General features: G+C 32.6%; 1 protein-coding gene and 1 long non-coding RNA gene across 2 annotated transcripts; one reads left to right on the top strand and one right to left on the bottom strand.

Annotated features, from left to right (window-relative positions):
- The first annotated feature begins 1,044 nt into the window (after positions 1-1,044).
- LOC134243015 (uncharacterized) lies at positions 1,045-1,759 on the top strand. The gene is made up of 2 exons (XR_009986959.1): positions 1,045-1,420; positions 1,564-1,759. It is a non-coding gene; the product is annotated as an uncharacterized LOC134243015 (long non-coding RNA).
- A 2,079-nt stretch (positions 1,760-3,838) lies between these two features.
- On the bottom strand, positions 3,839-10,641 carry LOC134243014 (uncharacterized). The gene is made up of 8 exons (XM_062725222.1): positions 10,563-10,641; positions 9,357-9,584; positions 8,971-9,005; positions 7,786-7,840; positions 7,244-7,308; positions 6,679-6,873; positions 5,988-6,225; positions 3,839-4,173 (listed from the first exon to the last, which is right to left on the bottom strand). The coding sequence occupies exons 1-8, from the start codon at positions 10,615-10,617 to the stop codon at positions 3,872-3,874; spliced, it is 1,173 nt and encodes a 390-aa protein (XP_062581206.1). The 5' UTR covers positions 10,618-10,641; the 3' UTR covers positions 3,839-3,871.
- Between the last annotated feature and the right edge of the window lie 16,410 nt (positions 10,642-27,051).

Below are 27,051 nucleotides of genomic sequence, written 5' to 3'. Positions count from 1 at the left end.
TATTTCAGAATATCATTTGCAGATACAATTCATATTCAGCAGATATTGAATTTGTTATTGTCAAGCAGATAAAATTTCTAATTATACATTTTATGTACAAGGAAAATTATGTATTTTTTTTTTAAACAATTAAATCCAATAATTACATTTGTTCAACATTGTTATTCAGCTTGGGTTTCCTGATTTTTGATAATTCACATTTTAACTGATACGGAAAAAGTTTACAGAATATGATTAAATAATCTGATTTTCAATGATTCACATTTTTTACTGCTACGGATTAGGAAGTTTACAGTGCGTCATTAATCTCAAATGTCAAAAAGGTTTGCAAAAATTTGATGATAAAAAAATTTTGATTGGATAAATATTCAAATTAAAAAAGCTTAAAAAGCCAAATTCAAAAGACCTCAACGCGTTTCACATTTACATTAATTTAATAGGAAATCTACCATCTTAAAACATTCACAGATACACCATATCTTATCTCGTTATTTATGATTTACTTAGTATTGCATGTTATACATGTTTGAAGGCACGTTCTCGGACAAATATTAAAATTTCATTTTTTCATATTTTCTAAAATTTCAAATGACCTTTACCCACCCCCCTATTATACCAAGCTTAAAAAGTGTAACACGTCTGTTGTTTATTGTTACACTAGAAAGGATGCTATGTGAATTGTGTAGTGTTTTGTTGTCTTGTATTATTTTTATCTCTCTGTACAGGAATCAACACGTTAAACAATGTATTTCAGACGTACTTCAGTATTAAGATTAATTTGATGTAAATTAATAATTATTATCTCTGTTATATATTTTCTCTAATTCTGCAGATGCCAGTATGATAGACACCAGGGATTCTACGGTTGAACTAAATAAATATTATCGCTCTACCCAGCACCTAAAGCCGTCTATCTTAGAAGTACCTCAGTATTATTATTGACAATTAGATTAAAAATATATAAATCAATTAACTTTGTGATTCTTTTTGATTGATTTTACAGGGAACTGTATGTTAAATACAGGTTTATTTTACTACGATCTGTCTGTGATATTCTTCTCCACCCAGACAGAGGTCACGACGAGTATAGTGGATATAACTCTACTGATCTATTTTAAACAAGTGTCCATGTATATTTTTCTTTTTTAATTCTACAGGAGACAGTATGTTGGACACCGGTTATTCTCACCTCGATCTGTCTGGGATGTACTTCAGTACCCCAGACAGAGATAACGACAGACATAGTGGAGGTAACTGTGCTGCTGGCAGTAACATTAGAGGAGGCTGGTGGTTCAACTACTGTAACCGAGCCTTCCTTAACGGTCAATGGTCCCCGGGAGACTGGTCCTACCCATGGTATACCACAGTAACGAGTGGGACGTCAGTGAAGGGGACCACCATGATGATCAGACGGAACTAGGTAAACATCATTACATCTTAATATCCATTTTTTTTTCTTTTTGTATTACTCTGAAAATTTCAGTAATAAAAGTTGTTTTTAATAAAAAAAAATATGTTATCATACATTTATCTGTGAAGTATTAATTTATTTTTTTTTAACAGACGAAAGATCATCCATGGATTATGAAAACCCTCAAGAGACGATTTTAAATTAATTTTTATCGCTGAGTTCTTTTTTTTTTAATATTTAACATCAAGTAACAAACAGTAAAAGAAGGTGGTTGAACGGCTCTGTAAAGCGATACTGGATGTATTCAGTAAAAGATGTATTTTATATGTGTTGTAATAAATTTGAAAATAGAAAAATTTCGTTCTTTTTTTCCAAACACTGATAAATGGAGATAACTGGGCGGAGAATTAGGATGAAGATTACTTTATTGTTAAACCTATTACAGTGGAACCTGTTTAATCCGACACATGCAATACTCTTTACTGTGATTTCAGCCATTTAATTTCATTTGTCATTTATAATTATCTCAATGATCTTTACACGCTGCAATACTACATCTTGTTTATTCCAACACATATATTTTTAATCTGTTCCCCGTGCATGTCGGATAAAACAAGTTTCATTGTAATAAAGATGTTAAGATATTTTTTTTTTAAATCAACTGTATTTTTTTTTTTATTTCAAAACACTCTAACACAGATCGGGGATTAAAAGGTTACATTTGTAATAAGCGTTTTATTTTGACGTCACAAATCTTAAAAGCAAAATTTGAGATCATTTAAATAAAAAAATCAAATTTGCAAAACAAGACAAGGAGTTAGAAAAAAATGAGCACCGATTCATTATTTTTTGAAAGATGTTATCTTATATTTACAACTGCTTTTGCAAATAAAAAGCAAGCTAACATTAATCAATATGTTTGCTAAAACTTTTGTAATTATGAGACTACATCTTTAAAAAATGATTCAATATGTGTGACAAGTCATTCTCCTTTATGCAATGTGTATACGATGGTTTATATACTAGTATATCCAAAAATTTGATAGACTACAACTTGAAATTTGTTATTAAATCAATAGGAAAAGTTTTAGGAGCTAATGATAAAAATTCAAGAAAAGTTTGTGAAACAAAGAGGCTTATGATAAATGTTGTCGTTTGCAGGTCAAACACCAAGGTCAATATAAAAGTAGTTTTGGTACCAAAAGAAACGTTCCTCACAATGAGTCTACCTTCTAAAATAAAAACCATATAAGCAGCAACAGTTCAGTAATTATGACCAAAGTTAGAGATTTTCAAAAGTAGGTCAAACTGGACAAGGTCAAGGAGTCAATATTAATGATGCCCAAAAGAATTTCAGAAAGAATACACAGGTGAAATATAAAAGTCACGAAATCAACCATTCAAAAGTTATCACCAAAGTTTTTTCAAAAGGTGGTCAAAGTCTGATGTCCAAATAAAAGGATAAAAATATAAAAAGAAAATATTGGTATTCAAGAGAAGCTCTTACCACAAGAAATGAACCCGTAAAATAGTTAACCCCTAGCACAAAATATTCAGTAAATACGACCAAAGTTTACGTTTTTGAAAAGTAGGTCAAATCCATAAGATCAAGGTTAAAGGTCATTACTGTTTGTACTCAAGAGAAGGTCTTATCAAAATATAAGCGTGAGGAGTATGATATCACTTGATTTAACTGTGTAGTAGCTATGGCTAAGAATATATTTTGAAAATTTCTTTAAAAGTGAGTCAAACATAAAGATCAAAGTCAAAAATACTTTTACCCTAGGAAAAGTTTTTACACGTTGAATACACCAGTGAAATATTAAAGCCATAGTTCATATGACCAAGGCTCAAATTCCAAATTCCAAATTGACCGTCAAAATAAAGAAATAAAACCTGTGAAATATGAAATTCATTGCTCAAACCAATTAAAGGCTGTAGTCAGGGCGAATTGATTTACCACTTACAGATAAATCAGGAAAAAGATAAAAAAAAAATAAAAAACAAACAGACAACTGGACCGACTAACCTAGGAAAATATATTTGCCCCTTATTTTTTGGATTACGGATAGAAATTTTAAAAACAACACTTTGTGCTAAAATGTTTGTATGTATGGTGAGAGGAGATCCCAGTCAGTTTCCTTGGGAAAATAACGAAACAATATAATGCACTGTCTGTCTTTGTGTACATGCTATTCATAGTTTATTTAAAACATGAGGATAAACCTAGATCTCTTCCGAGGAGACGAATATACAATCCGAGGATAAATCTAGATCTCTTCCGAGGAGAGGAATATACGATCCGAGGATAAATCTAGATGACTTCCGAGGAGACGAATATACGTTAACTTAAGAATACTCCATTTAATGATTTAGAACTTTATACACCATGCTTAATGAAATTATATAACAAAAGATAATGGTTGCAAATGTTTATTTTAATTAAAAGAGAATGAATCATTATGTAACAGAACACTCTTCATGCTCCAAATAAAATGGAGAATCCTCACAAATAAAGGGAAGTTTTAGTCCGTCTTCTCCTGTATAGTACGTGTAGTTTCTCTCAGTCACCCAGCGCCACCTGCCGTCGTTATGATAAGTCAAAAGGAGGCCAAAGATTGGGTCAACTGCTGTCTCGCCCTCATCGTTAGGATTCCAGTTCTGATACGTCACTGGTGTCCAATTATCAAAAATGAGTCTTTCATTGTCGTCAAATGTCAAAACATTGGCACGAAATGCAAATGAACCGTTGAGATCAACTTCTGCAGAAAAGGACAAGAAAAAAATTATATAATCTTCAAATTTGAAACACCATCGATACAATATGAGTTGTTGCTTTACATCCTGAATGCTCTAAAAATTATAAAATTTGATCCGCTGTATCCAAATTCAGTAGACATTTGAAGGGAAAGTATTCTCTTTTTGCGTCGTGGTATATATGTGTAACAATAGAATATTTTCTAACGAGCAAAAGCAAACCTAGGCCAAACTTTATTTCAATTTGAATAACATAGGAATATAATGTTTATGGGTGAAATTAGAAATAAACAATTTTGATACACTGCAGAAATATATTTTCCAGATTTAATGTGCAGTTTTTTTTAAGTTTAAAATCAGATTTGTAGAAAGCAAAAAAAAATCTAAATAACTTTTTTATCAAAGGTGTTAAAATATAATCTACATATTTCTTGATTAAAGAGTATCAAGTTTTTAATCAATTACATTGTAGAGAAATTTGACAAAAATATTTTTGTTATTGTATGCATTTGATAAAAATGAAAGCATGTTATGAATTAATTGTTTCCGTATATACCCAGGTGTATGGGGTTTACGTCTTAAATCCTTCCAAGAAACAACAACATGCAATAACAAGATGTGTTTGTGAAACTTTGATACCCCCGTATGGCAACATAGCGAAGGTTAAGGTTTCTCAAATGCAGATCACATATGTTGGTACAAAAAGTAAGGCCTTTTCAAAAAATACAAATATGACATAGAAAACCCTTGCACAACCTGTTCAAAGGTAACGGCCAAGGTAAGCGTTTTTAAAGGTAGGATAAACTCCGATTTGTTTGTAAAAAGTAGGTCAAAAACCAAGGTCAAAGTCAAAGTGTTAAAAGTGTTGAAATCTAACGAAAGGTCTTCTCACAATGACTACATACATGTAAGTGAAGCTTGGAAGACCTAAATCTTATAATTCGAATGTTATGGCCAGGTAAAGTTTTCTTATAAATGTGTAATTTCTAAGGTCAAAAGGTTTAAATTGTTGGTTTCAATAGGAAGCTATTGTCACGAAGACTTGATATTTAAAATATGATATTCCTAGAATCTACCATTGAAAAAAATTAGTGTCAAAGTAAAAGTTAGATTTTTTGTGTAAAAATGTGTCAAACTCAAAGGTCAAGGTCAAAGGGTCAAGAATTTTAATATCAAATGAAAGTTCTTGTCACAAGGATCAATTAGGTGAAATATGAAAGCCCTAGGCCTTACCGTTCAAAAGTTATGGCCAAGGTTAAAGTTTTTTCACAAGTACTAAAATCTCCAAGGTCAAAGTTGTTGGTATCCAATGAAAGGTCTCTTAACAAAATATATATGTGAATTATATGTAAATTATAACAACCCTGGTATCCATTGTTCAAATGATTTGGCCAAAGTAAAAGTTTGGATTTTTATGTAAAACAGGGTCAAACTCATAGGCCAAGTCAAAATGTCAAGTTATGTGGTACCCTAGGAAAGGTCTTGTCACAAAAATACACATGTGAAATATGATAGTCATAGCTCCACTAAATCAAAAGCAATGGGCAGTATTAAAGTTTTCGCGTACAAACAGACAGACAGAGAGACACACAAAGAGAAAGAGAGAGAGAGAGAGAGAGAGAGAGAGACAGACAGACAGACAGACAGACAGACAGACAAAGGGACGGACACGACAAACACTATAAACCCTCGAAACTTTGTTCACGCGGGCATAAAAATGTTTTAATGACCACATTGTATATGGTCAAGTTATCTGATAAGAAGATTGTTTAAATACCCGGATGGAAACAATTAACCATAAAATGTATTGTTTCATTACCCGGATGTATGCGGTTTACGCCTAAAAACCTCCCATATCCGTCCCCATACCAGACAAGAAGCTCTTCACCCGGCTCTATATCACGTGACGTCATATAGAAGATGATGCCCTCGCACGTGATAGGAACGACATTTTCCTGTTGATATTTGGCGGGAGAATTAACGAATCGTAACCAGTTACTACAGGCCGGATCTTCTGCATCTATGTTGTAAGTACCATCGGTCCCCTGCTTATCTACCTTTGAAAACAATAAGATCATAATGCTTAAGAATGAATTGTAGTTCAGAATATATTATATATTTTATACTTGATGACAATCAGATCCATGTTGATCAAAATAACTTTGAGGTAATGAATATTTAGGGATTAAAAGAATCTAAAAAATAAAGCGTTGTGAGAGTGTTACATTAGCAATACTAGTCCCCTACCGTGTAATCTGGTTTCCTCTAAAATTGAAAATTTTATCAGAAATCACTGAAGTGGATCAAAAATAAAAATTTATCTATAACTCATCAAAGTCAAGCAACATACACAGAAGCTAGTCAAACGGATAAACAGGCGGACAGGGAGGGACGAAAGCAGAGGAAATTTTTAGTCCATCTGGTTTCAATGACAGGGGTCTAGGAATATGTAACTAATATATGCAACTGCGATTCGTTTTCATTTTGTTTGATTCTTTGTGTGATTTTACCTGCCATGAATAGAAATCATCTTTCTTGTCTACAGTGTGAATAAGTCCCTCATATACACCGAGGATCGTGAACTTCGGAACAAAGGTCTCCGCCCATGCGCCCATCCCCGCTCCCGGAAGTGACGAAGATTTGATGGCGAATCCTGCGGGCGTGGTCAGATTAGCTCTCTGGTGAGGCAGGGAACCTAGAGGAATCTTACATGTACAAGATAATGTCAAGGACACGAAACAGAGGTCAAGGACACATGATTTTAAGTATAATATTAACTTCTTACATGATTTATCTAACTACTAATATAACATTTAGACAACAACAAAGTCAGTGAAACTCTACTTAAGGGAAACTTAATGGTAGAGGTCTAACATTAAGGAAGCTCTAAACACTGCACATTAAAGAGTTCCTTATGCCACCTATCATAGACCTTTAGTCTACCAACCAGTTTAGTGTATTTTTGTGTTGAAGTGTTGCCTGTATAGATATTTAAGATACGACATTTTTAGCATTCTAATATGTATCGTGAAACAAACTCTAAACGATGCATTTTTTTTATTTTGCTGTACATACCTTAGCATTAGGAATGTGTTTATATTTAGAACTTTGTACACCATGCTTTATGAAATCTGCACAAACTGAGGAGAGAAAATAAATACACTTAGAATATTGTTCTTACTTTGCAAGCATATTTTTTCCCCTGATATAAAATGAATTTAAAACTTTATAAGACAAAATATTAAAAAAAAAAACCCAAACATGGTTAAAACAATATCTTTTTAGCATAACAAACGTTTAAAGTGTCTATCCATGGAAGCACTCTGACAATTTAAGTGTGTATTATCACCGTCTTTATTTGAGAGGTAGACTTTTATCAAACTTATCATTACATGTAAATAAGGCATTTTACTAGTATCTGATTCATTTTTATCTGTATTTCCTTTACTTTTAGAGACATTTTCTAATAAAAATCTAATTTATGATTAAAATATGTACAAACTGAAAGACAAGGACATTTTATTTGATCCTTTTCTTTAAAAAAAAGCAACAAACAAACACTCATTATAGTAAGAGTTATCTCTCCTATCAGGCTGTTGGTGAACACTAATACTTACAGTTTTTCTTCTCAGCCTCAATGTCCCATTCCCTCTGAGCAATCTTATAGAGTTCCTGTTAATGTAATAGAATTACTGTTAAAATAATGCAGTTCCTGCTAATGTAATAGTGTTCCAATAAATTTAATAATGATAATAAGAGAGTTATAATAATGATAGTAAATAGAGTTCCTGATATTGTAATAGAGTTCCTGTTATTGTAATAGAGTTCCTGTTAATGTAATAGAGTTCCTGTTCATGTTATAGAGTTCCTGTTCATGTGATAGAGTTCCTGTTATTGTAATAGAGTTCCTGTTATTGTAATAGAGTTTAATGTAATAGAATTACTGTTAAATAATGTAATAGTGTTCCAGTTCCTGTTATTGTAGAGTTCCTGTTATTGTAATAGAGTTCCTGTTAATGTAATAGAGTTCCTGTTAATGTGATAGAGTTCCTGTTATTGTAATAGAGTTCCTGTTCATGAAATAGAGTTCTTGTAATAGAATTCCTTTTATTGTAATAGAGTTTTTGTTGATGTGATAGAGTTCCTGTTCATTTAATAGAGTTTGTGTAAAAGAATTCCTTTTATTGTAATAGAGTTTTTGTTGATGTAATAGAGTTCCTGTTCATTTTATAGAGTTCGTGTAATAGAATTCCCTTTATTGTAATAGAGTTTTTGTTTATGTAATAGAGTTCCTGTTCGTGTAACAGTGTTCCTATTATTGTTATAGAGTTCCTGTTCATGTAATCGAGTTCCTGTTCATGTCATAGAATTTCTTTCATTGTAAGAGTCCCATTTATTGTTATAGAGTTCCTGTTAATGAAAACGAGTTCCAGTAAATATGATAAAGTTCCTGTTAATATAATAAATTTCTGTTAATGTGGAAGAATGATGCAGGTTCAGCCCGTTAGAAGACTGTGGCAGAGATAAAGGAAAAGTTGAACAGATAAACCAGAGAACCACAGATTCTTGTACAGCATTCGATGTACTTTCGAATTTTCTTAATAAGAGGGCTACATTTCTGCAGCTGGTGAATTCAGAGCAAAAGCATTTCTGAGGATTTAATGAAAAACACGTTTATCCTTAAAATATATTCAAGGTCAGCCTTCTCTCTCTCTCTCTCTCTCTCTCTCTCTCTCTCTCTCTCTCTCTCTCTCTCTCTCTCTCTCTCTCTCTCTCTCTCTCTCTCTCTCTCTCTCTCTTACATTTCTTTCTTGATATATGTTGAAAAAATTCATCTCTGAAGCGACAAAAAATATATTATTTTATTTCCAGTATAAACTTGGCTATAAGTAATTTCCAATCAATTTTCCTCTTACATATGTGTTTAATGGTTATGTAACCTTAGATCTACACGGCAATTTAATGCATTTTATCGTCTCAGCAGTAAGTAATTCAGAAGGAGTGTTCACATTAATTAGATTTTAAACCTAGACACTATTATACGGTTCAGGTTGTAAGATAAATAGTTTTTTTAATAAATTAAATTCATTGTATAATGACGTCTCAACTACAGCAGCCAGAAATTAACAAATAAAAATCTTCGTTTTCTGGATTTTGTTTTAAGTTACATCCACTACTGATCTCTTACTTTCAATATATTTGGTGAGTACTTTTTCTTTCTCCTCCGAATCTAGGACGACCATGTGAGCCCCCTGCTGATGACAAAAGTCACTAGAATTCAACATGGACGTCGGTTCCTTGTGGAAGGAGAAACACCAACCACTCACATTGACAAATCCCGGGGAGCATCTCAAGACATCGGATCCGGAAATTCCAGGGGAACATTTCAAAGGTTCCGAATTAATGGCGATCAAAACTGTCATATGATATAAATTTTATAAAAGTATTATTGTTTTCAAGATTATGTTTTTAACTTTAACTCATTCCCACTCACACAATTTTATGTTTTCACATTTTATAAAGAGTCATGTAATTATATAAAGTTTCATGTACTTCAATACACGTCAATGAGCCATGGTAAATATGATACAATTTCAGTGATAATATTTAAGGAATCAAGCTTATTTTTTAACCTATGTTATACACTTATACATAACTTCAGGCAATTTGCCCCGTGGGGATCCGGGCTAGAATAAGTACTCAGTACCCCCTTGCTTGTCGTAAAAGGCGACTAAATGGGGCGGTTCTTCGGATGAGACCGTATAAACCGAGGCCCCGTGTCACAGCAGGTGTGGCACGATAAAGATCCCTCCCTGCTCAAAGGCCGTAAGTGCCGAGCATAGGCCTAAATTTGCAGCCCTTCACCGGCAATGGTGACGTCTCCATATCAGTGAAATATTCTGGAGAGGGACGTTAAACAGTATACAAACAATCAATCAATCAGGCAATTTGCGTGTATAGTCCTACATTTTGATATAGAGTATAACAAAGGTTGAAATATGCTTCATTCTGTATCATTTAATTTCAGTCCAGACGATAAGACATTTTTTCTTCCCCAAAAAATGGTTTCAGACTGAGCATATTTTAAAAGTAACGTCATACGTTTGACAAATAATATCGTGTGACGTAGGCAACTTATGTTAGAAGATATAAAATAAATTCCGTATCCAATCAAATGACGCGTTACATATAGAATTAAATTATTAATGTTTGGTATTCTGGAGAACTGAATTGTCCTCCTTTTTACGGCAGAGAAAGTCTTTGCCTCAGAAAAAAAATCCTTACAGAGTCAAAACCTCGATTTGCAACAAATTCAAAAGTTAAAGACTCCTCCCCTTTTCTGTCTTTTACATTAATCTTAACAATTTGGAAGGTAGGCTTTTATTTATTTTACCTGTAACAATCCAACACAGTAGGGATACTGCTACAATCGGAAGGCCTCTTGACATTACGTTGAAAAAAATGCATTGGGTATTTCTACAAGAGTAAATAAGTAAATTATTAAATGTCAGGAAGAGGATTTCAGTCAATTTCTTTGAAAGAATAAAAATTAAAACCAAGCTTTTTTTTTGTGTAAACATGATGATGTGACATAAAGAGAGGGAGGTTATTCTATTCTTGTCTTTTCTTTAACAAGTTTAAATATCCCGCGCAGCGCAGTGGATATAGCGTATGCTTTAGAGTCGCCCGCGAGGCGCAGTGGATATAGCGTCTGTTTTAGTGTCGCCCACGAAGCACAGTGGATAGAGCGTCTGCTTTAGAGTCGCCCACGAAGCACAGTGGATAGAACATCTGCTTTAGAGTCGCCCACGAGGCGCAGTGGATAGAGATCTGTTTTAGAGTCGCCCGCGAGGCGCAGAAGATAGAGCGTCTGCTTTATGTCGCCCGCAGGGCGCAGTGGAAAGAGCGTCTGTTTTGGAGTTACCCGCAGAACAAAGTGGATAGAGTGTCTGCTTTAGAGTCGCCCGCGGGGCGCAGTGGAAAGCGCGTCTGCTTTAGAGTCGCCCGCATGACACAGTGGATAGAACATCTGCTTTAGAGTCGCCCGCGAGGTGCAGTGGTTAGAGCGTCTGCTATAGAGTCGCAAAGTAAGGAAGTGATCAAGCTCAATGTCTCTGAGTGCTAAGTATAGGACAAAATTTGGAGCTCTCCACTGGTAATTGATGGCTTCTCCGTATGAGTGAAAAATTCTCGAGAAGCACTGCACGTTGAACAATATATTGAATCATTGAAATGTATATCACGCTATTCTGGAATAATTATCTTAAATGAAATTTCTCCTAAATGAGATGCATATATATCGTGCTATTTAATATCGTATAAGTAGAATTTTTAGCGAGGATTTAATTTTGACATTATTAGCGAGGGAGCCGAGTTCGCTAAAATTGAATATCGCTAAAAATTAATTGTGTTTTATTTGTAATAGCTTCTTTATTGTGCATTTTTAAATCGCTAAGATAACATCGTGCAAAAAATAAATTACCGGTGTTTAAGGACAAATCGTTAAATTTGCGTCTCGCTAAAATTTCCACTTATACAGTATTTTAGAATAATTCTGGAAAAAGTGCGATATGTGTTAACTTTGAGCTTTGTGCAAGACTAAAGCTCAGGTATTGTTTTAGTTTGTGTATTTGAGGTCATTGATTGTAGTTATTTAAAAAAAAAGGAGGAGTTGTTTTAAATATTTCATTTACAATAAAACCATTGTTTAGCGTTTAATTTACATCATCCTTTTCACAAACTTGCTAGGATATCAATATGCTTTTCTTCTAACAAGCATTTCAAAGGCAATGACTGATTGATGCCAAAGGAAGTGTTGATATTTTACTTGTGTCTTTCAATTTTGAACAACAATTATCAACGAAATAAAACTTAGTAACAAACTATTTTGAAAAATAATACGAGGAGACTTTTTATTTACGCGGAAATGCGGCCTCTAAACACCTTAACAACCTCCGATGACAAAAGAGTGCCTGTTTTTATTTTGTTAAAACAATGTTTTTCCTCATTAGCGTACATCTCATTGTTTCCTAGGTAATATAAAAACGGCAATTTAATTTAACTTTTACTAGCATTATTTAGCTTCTAAATCTTTTGTTTTTAAGGTATATATTAATCAGGTCATTTTTTTTTCTCAATTACAGTTTTGTTTAGATCTAGAATTATATGTTTAAATTTTTTAAAAACTTTATTTCGAGCATAGACGTTGGAAGCAAATTGAAATTGGGGGGAGGGTGCCAATTGAAAGTGGGGGGCTAAACCAACAAAAAAGGTAACTCCCAATTTTACATGCCTATCTTTGCAAAAGGAATGGGGAGTGGGGGCTTAGCCCCCCACCCCCACCCTAGCCCTATCAATTCTGACGCCTATGTCGAGTAAAAATAAGCATTTTAAAGGCAATTAAAGTCATTGTCGATCAAGCCATCAGTTGCCGGTGGAGAGCTTCAAGTTTTGTTCTAGCTAGCCTTGACACTAATGGTGGTTGAGCAGAAGGGATCCTTTTCTTTAGAGCACCTATTGCTACACGGGACCTCGGTTTATACGGTCTAATCCGAGGAACTGTTCTCCACGTCCCAAAGTGGGATTTGAACCGGCGACATAAGGATCGATGCCCTTACTTCCCGACTCTAGAACTGACGTTGTAACCACTGCACCAAGCGGGCGGCTGCGTATTGATAGAAAGATCAGGAAATGAAACTCTTCTTGCATTTCATTGCTCATCTCTCACCAATTAAATGCACTTGTGGAATTTGCTAATATGAGTATATGTAGTGTGTTATTACTCAGACAATGTCAGTAACTGTATATGTATGTACTGGTTATAGGAGCAACCCTTCGGTGACATAATTCCCCTTCCACCTTCCTCTCTCTTACATATCATTCAACAATCATAAATAAATTTTAAAATATAACAGCGAATTAATGAAAAAAAAAAGAGAGTAATTATATTGTGTTTTGTTAGCCAATGAAGGGTGTTTTTTTTTCCTTTTAATAATGAAATTTAACACAAACGGTTTTTAAGGAAAACTAGAAGAACCTGTAAGTTGTAAGAGCTTGTTTCTGACTCTTTTGTAATAAAGAAAGCAATAAATATGTTCAAATTATAAATATTTACCGCTACATGTGTTTTACGTGTGCCTGAAAACACGTGTATACATAAAACACGCGAAGCGGCCGTACAAGGTGACAACAGACGGTATTGTCCGCAACATAAGGTGAGGAGTATGACAATAGTCAGTATGACTGGATCACACCAAGAAAATAATTTCATCATTAAAAGGAAATACACGTGTTGTCATTAACAAAAAACAGTAATCTTACTTAGTTACCACTAAATTTTTTATTCAGTCATTGGATTTATTCAATCTTAATTGCTGTATAAAAATATAAGAGGGGAGAGGGGGATGTGAGAGCGAGAAAGAGAGATAGAGAAGGGAGGGGGTAGAAGTAAGATAGGAGGGAGGGGGTAGAAGTAAGATAGGAGGGAGGGGGTAGAAGTAAGATAGGAGGGAGGGGGTAGAAGTAAGAGAGGAGGGAGGGGGTAGAAGTAAGATAGGAGGGAGGGGGTAGAAGTAAGATAGGAGGAAAGAGAAGTAAGATCGGTAGAAGTAAGATAGGAGGGAGGGGGTAAAGATATTGAGGGATTTAGAAGTAAGATAGGAGGGAGGGAGGGGGGTAGAAGTAAGATAGGAGGGAGGGGGTAGTAAGATAAGAGAAAGAAAGATTTACATAGACGGTAGATTAAGAAGGGAGGGGGGGGTAGAAGTAAGTAACAATGAAGAGTATTATATAGGAAAAGAAATTGGGTAGAAAAAAAAAATTGGAGGGAGGGGTAGAGTAAACATAGGAGGGAGGGGAAGTATTTTTCAGGGAGGGAGGGGGTAGAAGTAAGATATAGGAGGGAGGGGGTAGAAGTAAGATAGGAGGGAGGGGGAGAAGTAAGATAGGAGAGAAAAGAAGAAAAAGGGAGGGAGGAAGAAGAAAGATAAAAGAGAGAGAAAAAAAGAATTGAGAAAAGAGATAAGAGAAAGAAAGATTTACATAGTAAGATTAAGAAGCCACGAGGGGGACCCCCCCCCCTTACTTCCGCCATACATTAAATTTTACTAGTAACAATGTACATGGAAAGGCTGGAAGTCTCCCCAACTTTTTGTTGCAGTAAGGTCAAATAGGAGTACATCTAATGTATTATATATGAAAAAGAAATTGGTATTGAAAATAAAAAAATGCCAATTCCCCCGAATTTCATATTTTTTAAACAGGTTTACTTTTTTTGGTTTGTCAGGCAGGAAGATTATTTTAAGGTTACTTTAAGACACGATGCTACGTCACTGAGAAGGAGATAGTTGGAGGAAGAACCTAAAAAGGAGAGAGACAACAAAGGAGAGAGAGAAAAGAAAGAATGAGAGAGGTTAGAAAGAATGAGAGAGAAAAAAGAATGAGAGAGAGAAGAAAGAAAAAGAGGGAGAGAGAGAAAAAAAAAGAATGAGAGAAGGAGAGAGAGAAGAAAGAATGAGAGAAAAGAAAGAATGATTGTGGTAAGAAAGAATGAGAGAGAAGAAAGAATGAGAGGGAAAAGAAAGAATGAAAGAGAGAGATAGAGGAGTCAGTCGTCAATGATAGATTCTGGTTGTCAGACGGCCGTCATATTAAACACCGCTCTATAAATAACCACGATCCATTCAATAAGAGTACAAGAATAGATCAAGTATGATCAGAGATCCCAACAAAAGGAACTTAATAAGCGTTTCGTGAAGAGAGAGAGAGAGAGAGAGAGAGAGAGAGATAGAGAGAGAGAGAGAGGGGGAGAGAGACAGAGAGAGTGCGGTGTTATAATGACAGATACGGTATAACGAAGTGATTCGGAAATCTTTACTTTGTGAAGAAAGGAAGGACATTTTTTAGCGTAATGATATATTATATGAGATATATTAAGAGTCAATAGGAAGATAGATATACGCTTACTGTTTTGTTCCTGACATCAGATTTTCTCGTGAAAATTTTTATACATGCATATAATGGATAAAAAAAAATAATAAAGCATGCTTTTTATTTCCTAAAATCTTACCTTTTGTATAACTCACGTACCTAACGTACTTTACATGATAACAGCTAAACTGACTTAATTCTTTTTATTTCAACTTAATTTCTACTTGTTCAGTTTTAAAAATGATGTCCTTTCATTTTTTCTTAACTTTCAAGAGATTTTTTTCACACAAAACTGTGTTGAATCTTACCCAGGAGCTTTATGCAAGTGGAACTTTAGGTCAGTGTATTCACGTTAAGTTCTTAAAATTAGGTTCAAATTACGTATATCTTCATAATTATTCTTTTCTTTATCGGCAGGTTAAAAAGGTGTTGAAAAAAGAGAAAGATGTGTTTTTTTTTTTTGTTTTTCTGTATACGTTTTTGATTCCACGCTAATTAAATATGTTTGATATTTAAGAATGTCACTTGCAGGTACCATTCACGTATTCAGCAGATATTAAATTTGTTATTGTCAAGTTGATAAAAATTCTAATTATACATCTTATGTACATGAAAAGTTATCTTATTTTTTTTTAAATAAACAAATCCAATAATTACATTTGTTCAACATTGTTTTTCAGCTTGGGTTTCCTGATATTTTTTGATAATTCACATTTCAACTACATGTAATACGGAAAAAGTTTACACAGCATGACGCAATTATGATAAGGCTGTCCGAAGGCTTAAAATGGACATTTTTGATATTCTTAAATGTTGTACAAGAATCGCATCGGCACAAGTGCATAACACAATTATTGTGCAAAGATTGTTATATAGACTTATTCATCGTGATCCATGGTACTCAAAAAGTGCTGGGGGCAGGTTTAACTTTTTCTTCTTAAGAAAATATTTTACAATAAAAAAATGGCCAACGTAAGAAGGGGTATTTACGGTCTTTATCGCGATTTATACAAAAACGGATAAAATACATACGATCCCCCAGCAAAATTCAGTTAGAAGACATACTTCTCTTTTAGATTCACGCAGAATATCTTCAATTTACCCTTGTCTTTCACTTGTGCCAGTCCAATATCAACACGATTCATAAATTCTAACTCTGTCTACGGAAGTGTAAGGGGAGCGTTTCAAACATAATTTTTTGCTATTGCTTGAATATATGTATATCGGACAAGCAAAAGGAATAGAGATATTTAAATATTAAATGTTAAACATTATAACAGCACACACAAGCTTAAAAAACAAACCTTACTCTTGAATTAAACACAAATCCCCATAATAAATCTACATGCCCCTGTAATAATTATGACACTTTCCTTAATAAATTCATCAACGACATTTCAGAGCAAGGACACTAACAATATTAGTAATGCACTGGGAAATCATCGCCACAAATGGCATCAACTCCAGTTAAAAAGCCTTCTCAGTTGTGATACACCAGTCCGTCAAGTGATGTTTTACATGACTGTGAACAGTTTTTGAAATAAAAATCCAATCCTTAAAACAATCAATTTGTGATTTAGCCAAAGAATTGCATGAATTAAAAGGAAAACTAAGATGTCAAAAAGACAAGGATCACAGCAAACCAAACTTTAACAAAAACACGCAGACATCAATGAAGGTTATGAAGAAAAAGAAACAGACGTGCATGGTTTGAATCCTGTGCCATCAAATTCCGTATCCATAAGACACACCCAGTGTGAAACTTTACCGGAAAAGAAAGCAACATGCACAGCTGATTTGGTACAAACACCGAATCACAGGACCATCATCATACACCAGCAAGATCCATGATTTGGAAAAACCCGGAAGTAAAAAACTTATAATTGGAAGTTCAATCTTACAACGGGTAAGTACCAGAGGTTCACAAAAGGGTGTTCATGTGAGATTACCTAGAGGTGCTAAACTATCCCAATCAAAGAAAAAATTCACAAAATAAATGCATTAGAATATTCCCACATCATCATTCAAGCCGGGGGAAATGATGCCTCATCTGTTTTTTTTTGTATATATCGAGACGTGGACGTAATTGAACATGATGCGGCAGAAATCATCACCGACATCAAACATCGCTCTCTTGGAACCAAAGTTTATTTTTCCGAATATTACCAAGACGGGATGTGGATGTGTCTCATGTGAATACCACATTGAAATATGTATCAGATGAATATGGAGGTTCATTTATTTTAACATAAGTGAAATCAAGGAGGTAAACCGTATGCATTATTGGAAAGACGGGATTCATCTTTCGGACAAGGGGACGGCAGTGCTTCTTTCTACGGATTAACAGTGAAGTTTCGATTTTGCATTTCCAGTCGAACTACAGATTCCAATGCGAAATTTATTTCTGTGACTTGCTACTTCTGCAGTGAACACGGACACACATCGCGCCACTGTATTGCACGGACGAAAGCTTGACTGCTGGAATTGCGGGGAATTAGGACACAAGACGAAATCCTTCCATACATGTACTAGGTATCAGGCAAAGAATGTGTAGCCGTCAACAACCATTCTAAATCTTTTTCGAAATCTAGTAAAAAAAAATTAGCATTATTTGTAATGAATGTAACAATTTACAATGTTTATGTAACGATATTGATAACTGTAATATCTGTACAAATTCTAAATTGTCAAGTAAACCACATGTTAAAAGTAAGAACAATCGAACACGGATTCTAAAAGTAGCCCAAGTTCAGCTGAACAAACCACTGTCATTTCTCCTGTACAAGCTCATTCAAATCTGTTTCACAAGTAATGAAAACAGTTTTTTGACTTTTTTAATAATGATTTCAAACAACACAAAATAACCAAGGATTTGGATTGGTAAAAAAAGGTTTACGATTCGGAAATTTAAATATTTGTCAATTATTCCAAAAATTGACGAAATAAAACTATTGCTCCAAAATAGGCAAACTTTAGACAAGTTTTAGGTATATGTAAACTTTTTTGACCGTAGATAGGCAACGCTGAATTAAATATTGAGGGCTTTGTTTTTGAAAGAAAAGATCGAAACTAAGGGCAGGTGGTGGAATTTTAATATACATTTCGAATGACATTTCTTATAAACGTAGAACTGATTTTGAAATCAGTAATATTGAAACAATATGGCTAGAGATAAATCTAAAAAATTCAAAACCTATATTTTATTGCTCTTTATCGTCCACCATTTGCCCCCTTACTGGGTTAAACCTAGAAGGGAAACCGTGCCTCCTGCTGTGACATACTGAAATTATTCTATCAGTGATTTTAATATTGATCTAATGAAACACACAATATTGGACATCTGCTTTAGAGTAGTTTGGACTTTCTCAATCTAGTTACTGTTTACTAGAATAACAATACCTAAGTACCTTAATTGATCATTTTTATACAACTAAACCAGAAAACATATGTGAAACAAATGTGCCCCCTGTTGCTATTTCTGACCACTACCCTGTATGTTTGACACGGAAAACTAATTATATACATCGTAGAGGAAAACATACTAAATCCAATATAGAGATTTTAAACAATTCAACGAAAACGAGTTTTTGAGAGAGTTAGAAAATGCAAATTTTAACACTTTCTTAAACTTAAAGACCCAAACGAAATTGAATAAATTTTATGAATTGTTTAATGATATTCTTAACAGGCATGCCAAAGTAAAAACAAAAAGAGTTGACTGAAATTCGACCTAAATGGCTAACACAGGAAATAAATGGTGCCAGACATTTACGCGATACATATCATTTACAAAGGAATTCAGAAAATTACAAAATTTGGAGAAATAAAGTTACACAATTAATAGATCAAGCAAAATCAAAGTATTACAAATCTGCAAAATGAAGAAAGCTCAAGTCCTAAAGAAATGTGGAGTTATTTAAACCATTTGGCATCTAAATCCAAAACTTTGAATATTACACAAAATGGTTTAGATTTTGAAGATTTACAGGATATTGTTGATATTTTTAACAAACACTTTACTGATATATCCTGTAAATTATTAGCAGATATGTCAGTACAAAGTTTTGATTCAGAATTATTAAATCGGTATACAGAAACTAAGCTAGGGAAAGAAAATGTTTTCAGTATTAATGAAATAACTGAATTTGAAGTATTGAATATGTTGAATACACTTGATGTAAATAAGTCAGCCGGTATAGACTTTATCGGACATCGTCTTCTAAAACTTTCGGCAAATGTCATATGTAAATCTATTACACATCTTATAAATGCTAGTATCACTAATGGAGTATTTCCATCCAGTTTAAAACAAGCAAAAGTCACTCCTATTTTCAAAAATGGCGACCACGCAGATCCAGGGAACTACAGAAATATCCATTCTTCCAACATTATCAAAATTAGTTGAAAAACACATAGCAAATCAAATACGTAACTTTGCCTCTAACTTTATCTTTTATTTAAATCACAATCTTTTCGAGAATTTCATTCCTGTCAAACGGCTCTTACAAAACTTACGATAATTGGCTACAAGCTATGGACCAAGGAAATCTAGTAGGCATAACTTTCATTGATTTTAGCAAGGCATTTGATTTGGTTAATTATGAAATTCTTATAAGTAAACTTCAATCATATCACTTTGATCAAAGGGCTATTAAATGGTTTCATTCTTATTTAACCTCAAGGTCTCAGTGTGTAAAAATAGGAACATATTCCTCTGATTTTTTGCCCGTCACAGCAGGAGTGCCCCAAGGTTCTATTTTAGGTCCCCTATTATTTTTATTGTATATAAATGATCTCCCTTTACATGTAAATAGAACAGATATTGATATGTTTGCCGATGAACTGCAACCTTGCATACATATCATAAAAATATAGAAGGTATTGAGAATGCCCTTAACTTTGATTTGTGTGAGATTGAAAATTGGTGTTCCAAAAATCAAATGGTGTTAAATACCAATAAGACAAAATGTATGCTTATGGGAACTCAGCAGAGAAAATCAAGAATAGATTCACCTGAACTAAATTTATATGCTTCAAACAAATTAATTGAAAATGTTGAATCTGAAAAACTTCTGGGAGTGCATATTGATGGTTCATTGCGCTATAATCACCATATTGACTCAGTTTGTAAATCTTTGACATATAAATTATATACGTTGCGCAAAATTAAAAAATTCCTTCCCTTACACACAAGAAAACTATTCTATAATGCAACATTCTGTCTTTGAATTATTGCCTAACTATTTGGGGTAATGCGCCAGGTGCTGGCATAGATAGAGTTTTTAAATTGCAAAAAAGGGCAGCCCGTATTATACTAGAAAATTATGATGCCCCTTCACTACCATTATTCGAAAAACTTGGATGGCTGACTATTTACGAGTTGATTGATTTTCATAAATATATATTACTGTACAAAACACTTCATGGTATGGCACCTACTTATTTAAGAGACTCTTTTGAATTTATTTCTTCTAGTAGTTATGCTCTACGATCTGAAACAAACTATGACCTTCATCTACCGAAATATTTTTTTTGAACAAATCAATTTAAAAATTCTTTTCATTATTTGTTCATTTATGGAACAAACTACCTTTGTACATACGTTTTTCACAGAATTTACACACATTTCGTAAAAATGTAGAAAAATTCATAATAACATGCCGCAAGCTAAAATCTCCTGAAATCTATATGTACTTGTATTTTTACGTCATGTTGTATTATTTATTATTGTACAATGATTTCATTATTGTATTATTGTTTTTTTAAAACCCCGAGGAAGACTAGTGCATTGCACTAATCGGGTCAAATCCCTCTTAATATAAAGTATTATTATTATTATTATTATTATTATTATTACTTTCCTCGATATGTCAGCTCAAGTATGCAGTGACTTGAAGTCATATTCTATTATGATGTCATATCTAGGTAGTTCCGAGAAGTTACTACAGTTTGAACAGTTTGATATTTTACGGGCAGCCTTATCCTCGCTGCGATAGTCTGATTTTCAATGAATTACATTCTTTACTACTATGGAATAGAAAGTTTACAATGCGTCATTAATATTAAATGTCGAAAGGTTTACGAAAATCTCACTGCATGAAAAGTCGCGTTTAATATAATTTAATAAATTCGTATACTCCAGTAAATTTCTTGTATTGAATTTAATTTATGTATAACGCTACATTTTACATGAGATATATTGTGATATAATTAAATACAGTTTTCAAATAAGTATAATCATATTTAATGCAAAATACGTCGAGAATAATATAGTTTAATTGAGATAATTATACGTCCCGTTTAAGAATATCGACATGTAAAAGTAAATATGCTTATACTTAAAGTTTAAGTACATTTTTGGTATTTTGAATATGTCATAAATAATTCTTTATACCTAATGTAAACTTATGTTGAAACATTTTTGAAAAAAAATATTTAGGCACCCTATTCATTTTAATTTATTTATTTCTCATTTTTATTTATTTAACCCTTATGTAGATTTTTCAAAACTGTGGAATATAACTTAGTGTTTTCTCTATCGACTACCACTGTAGTACAATTACATCGGGATCGAAGTCGGGCTCGAAAAGCAATTTATTTTAAAAAAAACAACACACCGCGCCGAAATTCAATTTTTTGGAGAGTTCCACGCAGCCATGTTGAATTTTGATCATGATGTTGTACGGGAGGAATGGGCAAAGAGAGTTACTCGATGTAAGGAGAAGCATGATAAACTTTGGATGGAATTTATGTTTTAATAGAAGATGAAGACATTTACGACCCTGTTTAGCGGTAGGAACAATGTACAAAATTTTATCATGTGTCCTTGAATGAATAATTGCCTCTGCTACTCATAATGTTACTGTTCCTTAGTCTGGGCTGTACACATAAAATGCCTGGCAGTAAAATCGTTTGGGCAAGCGCTTTTTACATTTTGTAATAATTATTTAACACTTAACCATCTTACTTAAAGATGGATTTCGAATTGGTTTCAGAATTTTTGTCACTAAAGTGTTCCTCTGTTCAGCATTTACAGAGAGTGTTGTACAATGTAATAAATTATTTATTTATTTCTTAATGCCTACTCAAGAATATATTGAGCACTTATTTTGATTATTTAAATAGTTGCAGTGTGGTCTGTGCCTGAGACGATTCCCCATAACGCCGGCTATGTAGACAGCTTGTGAAAATGGTGAGAACCATACCTCTCAAATTTTCTATTATCACAAATAAACAAACAATGTTTTATTAACTTGTATTTTTATGCATAAAAGTATAAAAAATATTGCAACAACTTGAAATGCTATATACCAAGTAGACAATACGAGGTTTATATTCTTATTTTCCTTATCTTAAAAATACAATAGCAATGGATTCAGAGCTATGCATAATTTTTTTACGTTAAATACGTAAGCATGAATTATTAAAAATAGCTATCACATTCTATCATGTCTATGATGCACAATTATGCATGCATTATTTACAGGAGTCCAAATGCTCACAAGAAATGACAAAAGCAGTACGAAGATTAACACAACGGTAAGATTTCTTACATTTTCTGATAAGATCAATAAAATCACATGAATTGATTTATTTTAGCTCACCTGAGCCATTTTAAGACCCGAGCGAGTTTTCTGTTCTGTGTCTGGTATTCGTCTGTCATCTAAAAACTTTTCAAATTTTTACATTCATGAGAATTATTCGTAGTTTGAATAAAAATCCCTGCAAGATACATCTTTTCTTTCAGAAATTGTGCCAGAAAAGTTTGAAGTAGCTATGGGAATGATCCACATTGAACTTGCTGAGGCTCTCTTCCTAAAAGTGACTTGACCAGATATTTGGCTACCCAGTATGAGGTACAAACTAATCATTTGTTGTACAACTTATTGTGTATGAGATTGCCACCATTTACTGGAAGTTTGCATTTGTTGTCCACTTAAAAAACTTACAATCTACAGTGTAAGTTGTTAATATATTTTACTTTATGTTAAATCACTTGTTCATTATCCCAATAACTTGCATGTTAAATGCTGTAATGCTAACCATTCACATAAATTTAACAATATTTTTTTGCATTTAAGTTTACTCTTAAATTCCATGTGTTCCGAGTATGTAACCCATTTCATATCATGTTTTTTGTCTCAAATTTAATATAATACATATCATAATATGTACTAGATCACAAAGTTTGAAGATTTTATTATTGTATGAATGTTATCTACTTGCTCTATATCAAAAATACATCTGTTTATATATTTTTTCAGTTGAGATGCCATACCTGCTTTTATTTTTTCATATTTTTTTTTATCCATAGTATCTTTCTGCTACATTAAATAAAAATCGTGGAGAAACACGAAGAAAAGGGCTGCGATTCAAGGTCAAGCAGGTAAATACATTGGTAAATTGCTAAAAAAAAAAGATGGCAAAAAGTCACCAGTCCCCAATTTACAACACTTCCACAAATTCTGCAGCTTGCTGCTGTGAAACTATATATATGTGTGTCTTAATATGATAAATGCTGTAAATGCTATTCTTTGCATTTTCCTAAACTTTGTAAATCTATGTGCTCGGACTACTGTACCATTATGTATGTTTCATATCATATTTTGTACAGGTTTATAAATTTGATCTTTACATATAATTATATGTTTTTTATGCAATTCACTTAACTAGATGACAGAGAATTTTTTTCATTGTGTAAAATGTTATCTTCTTGCTGTAGTCATGTTAGTCATAAGTATACCCTGTTTGTATATTTTTTCTCCTTTTTGTATATTCTTTCTATGGAGAGCCACACCTGTTATTAATTTTTCATATTTTGTTTATGACAGCTTTTTACCATATCCATAGTAGAGAAATGAAAGAATTAGTGTGGAGAGCAGAGAAAAGGAGACCTCAAATGTTCAAGGTCAAGAGAGTAAAATGCTCCAAACAAAAAGATGGAGAGAGAAAAAATCATTAGAGAAGAGAGCTTCGAGAGAGAGAGAGCTGGCCTGAGAAATCTGTAGCTCGCTGGCCTGAAATTATAGATAATTATCTGTCTTTATTAAAGAGAAAAAATGGCATATCTTTTGTAGTCTTCTGTAAATTTTTAATTAAGCAAAATTGAGCTGTGTTTCCTCTAGGTCAAATAATAATTTTAAAATCAACTCAGATTTTGTTTTTACTATTTAATATATGCAATTGCATAAATCCAGAAGCACACATATAATAATATATAGGCAAATAGGTATTTAGTATGTTTATTGTAGAAATTAAAGGAACTTAATAAGGTTTCTCCAAGAGAGAGAAGACTTCTTGGCATGAAGAGAGAGAGAAGCAAGAAAAGAGAGTTTTAAATATTGATTACATTTTCATAGTACAAAAAATGATTCTAAAGATCTTACTATCTATGAAATTAGAAAGCTGAAGTTGCGTTCATTTGTTTCTTCAAAGATATAGGACACCAAAAGTGCCATTCTCAAATCATACTAAAAGGCAGAGCATAAGAAGAACTAGGACAAATAAAGATCTAAAAGAGTCAAACCTATGGATGTATTAATTGAACAGAGATGGGCTATTAGAGATGAAATATCTGAGTTGCTACTGTTTTGCACAAATTAAATTTTAGATAAGAAAAATATACCTAGTGTTGTATTTTTGACAGTGAAAGTTTTTTCTTATGCTTGATTTCAGATTAAAACATGTATATTATTGTTTAAAAAAATCACATACATTTTAATCATGATTTATATATCACATATATGTACCTTTTGAATAATCAGTACATGGACATTTTTTGGAAAAAATGATAATCAGATCAAGGGTAGTTAAAGAGCTTTGCTGGCAGTAAGTTGCAGATCTTGATACCCAAGTAAGAAATATGTCCTTGACCATTTTTGCTTTGCTTTGGGCAAGTTTTTGTTCACACAAAAGTCATGATGTTGAAAATTAATAGGCAAATGAGGTAGAGACATTTATGGAACTAAAAAAGGGTTGAATTGTGATTTTAATTATTAAAATTGATATTGCAAGGGTAAATAAATGAGAATTGCAAGAGTAAAATATTAATTTGTTTCCTTCCATTTGAAGTAAGAGATTTATGAATTATGAAGTTGGAATTGTAATTAAGGCTAAAAAAATTGTTAAATATATTTTACTTATTTTATACAGGATTTTATATGTGCATGTTTTTGATTCCAGAGCTAATTAAATTTTTGATATTTTAAAGCAAAGTTGAAAATATCACTTTGAAATGTTTTGCATTCCAATTAACGTTGATTTAATTTGTTATATTACAATTGATAAAATTTCAGTTGGAACAGAAATTTTTGATACATGTATTGTAAACAAATTTAAGCATGCTAAAATTGTGATAAAGTTTTTCCTTAAATTTGAATTGACATAATCAAATGATATAAAGGATTTTTTTAACTTGTTTTTTCACAGTCAACATTAAGTATTTTTCATTGAACTTGGATAATAAGTTCATGGAATCTATTGTTGAAATACTTGGGAAACAATATAAGGGTGGTCTAAAGCTTTGCAAAGTTTACGCAGATCTTGATACCCAAGCAAGAGAAAGGTGTGTCTCTGAATCCTTTTGCTGTTGCTTGTGGGCGAGTTTCTTGTTAGTGGCTTAGTGTGTCTTATTAAAATGTACATGTAAAAAGAATGGATAACTTTTATTGGCAACTTTTACTCTTAATTATGCAAAGTATGATATAATTTATTGTGGGAAATTGAAAAGCCATTTATAAAGAAGTTTTAATAGGGGCAGTTTCAGTCAATTTTGCAGTCTTGTTAAATGAAAATATTTTACCTGTTGTGTTTTAATAAAATTTTACATACAATACTATAAGATTATTTATAATTACTTCAGTATATTTACTACTAGTATGTAGAAATTTATTCAAAAATTGAGCTAAATCATGATTGTAAATTTTTTAATTCTAGCAAAATTCAGGCTTAGATTTGAAATATTTCTACTTTGTAGATTCATTGTTTGTACACTATTGAGATAACATCTAATAAAATTGAATGAGAAATGGATTTGTGTAAATTGTAAAATACTAGCCAAAAAACCCACAATTGTAAACCATACAAATTATTGATGTAAATGTAAAATAAAAATATTATGCAAACATAATTTTTTTCATCAAATACAACCTGCTTAATATATGCATATCCGACAAGCAAAAGGAATTTAATATATTTAAATATTAAATGTTAAACATTATAACAGCACACACAAGCTGTAAAAAACAAACCTTACTCTTGAATTTTAACACAAATCCCCATAATAAATCTACATGCCCCTGTAATAATTATGACACTTTTGTATATGTCAGCTCAAGTAATTGTTTGAAGTCATATTCTATTATGATGTCATATCTAGGTAGTTCAGAGAAGTTACTACAGTTTGAACAGTTTGATATTTTACGGGCAGCCTTATCCTAGCTGCGATAGTCTGATTTTCAATGAATTACATTTTTTACTACTATGGAATAGAAAGATTACAATGCGTCATGTATGTTAAATGTCGAAAGGTTTACGAAAATCTGATGATAAAAAAAATTTGATCAGATAAATATTCAAATAAAAAAAGCTTAAAAGCCAAGTTTTAAAGACGTTAACCCGTTTCACATTTCCATTTATTTAATAGGAAATATACCATCTGAAACCATTCACAGATACACCATATCTTATCTCGTTTTTAATGATTTACTTAGTATTGCTTGTTATACATGTTTAAATGCACGGTCTCGGACAAATATTAAAATTTCATTTTGTGATGTTTTATAAAAGCTTAAAAGTGTAACACGTCTGTTGTTTATTGTTACACTAGGAAGGAGGCTATGTGAATTGTGTAGTGTTTTGTCTTTTTGTATTATTTTTATCTCTATTTACAGGAAACAACACGTCAAACTGTATATCTCAGACGTACATCAGTATTTAAATTAAACATTATCACT

The sequence above is a fragment of the Saccostrea cucullata genome, unplaced genomic scaffold (genome assembly GCF_032062105.1).
Source record: "Saccostrea cucullata isolate Sc308-1 unplaced genomic scaffold, CSIRO_AGI_Scuc_v1 ctg2282, whole genome shotgun sequence".
NCBI classification, from domain to species: domain Eukaryota; kingdom Metazoa; phylum Mollusca; class Bivalvia; order Ostreida; family Ostreidae; genus Saccostrea; species Saccostrea cuccullata.
Note: the sequence above shows the minus strand (reverse complement) of the source record. Positions and strands in the feature narration are given on the sequence as shown.

Excerpts from the sequence above, each read along its gene's own strand:
- LOC134243014 (XM_062725222.1), bottom strand. The coding sequence starts at position 10,617 with ATGTCAAGAGGCCTTCCGATTGTAGCAGTATCCCTACTGTGTTGGATT. Across the intron at positions 9,585-10,562 it reads ACTGTGTTGGATTGTTACAG|TTTTGATCGCCATTAATTCG; the intron begins GTAAAATAAATA and ends ATCATATGACAG. Across the intron at positions 4,174-5,987 it reads CGTAAACCGCATACATCCGG|AAGTTGATCTCAACGGTTCA; the intron begins GTAATGAAACAA and ends CCTTTTCTGCAG.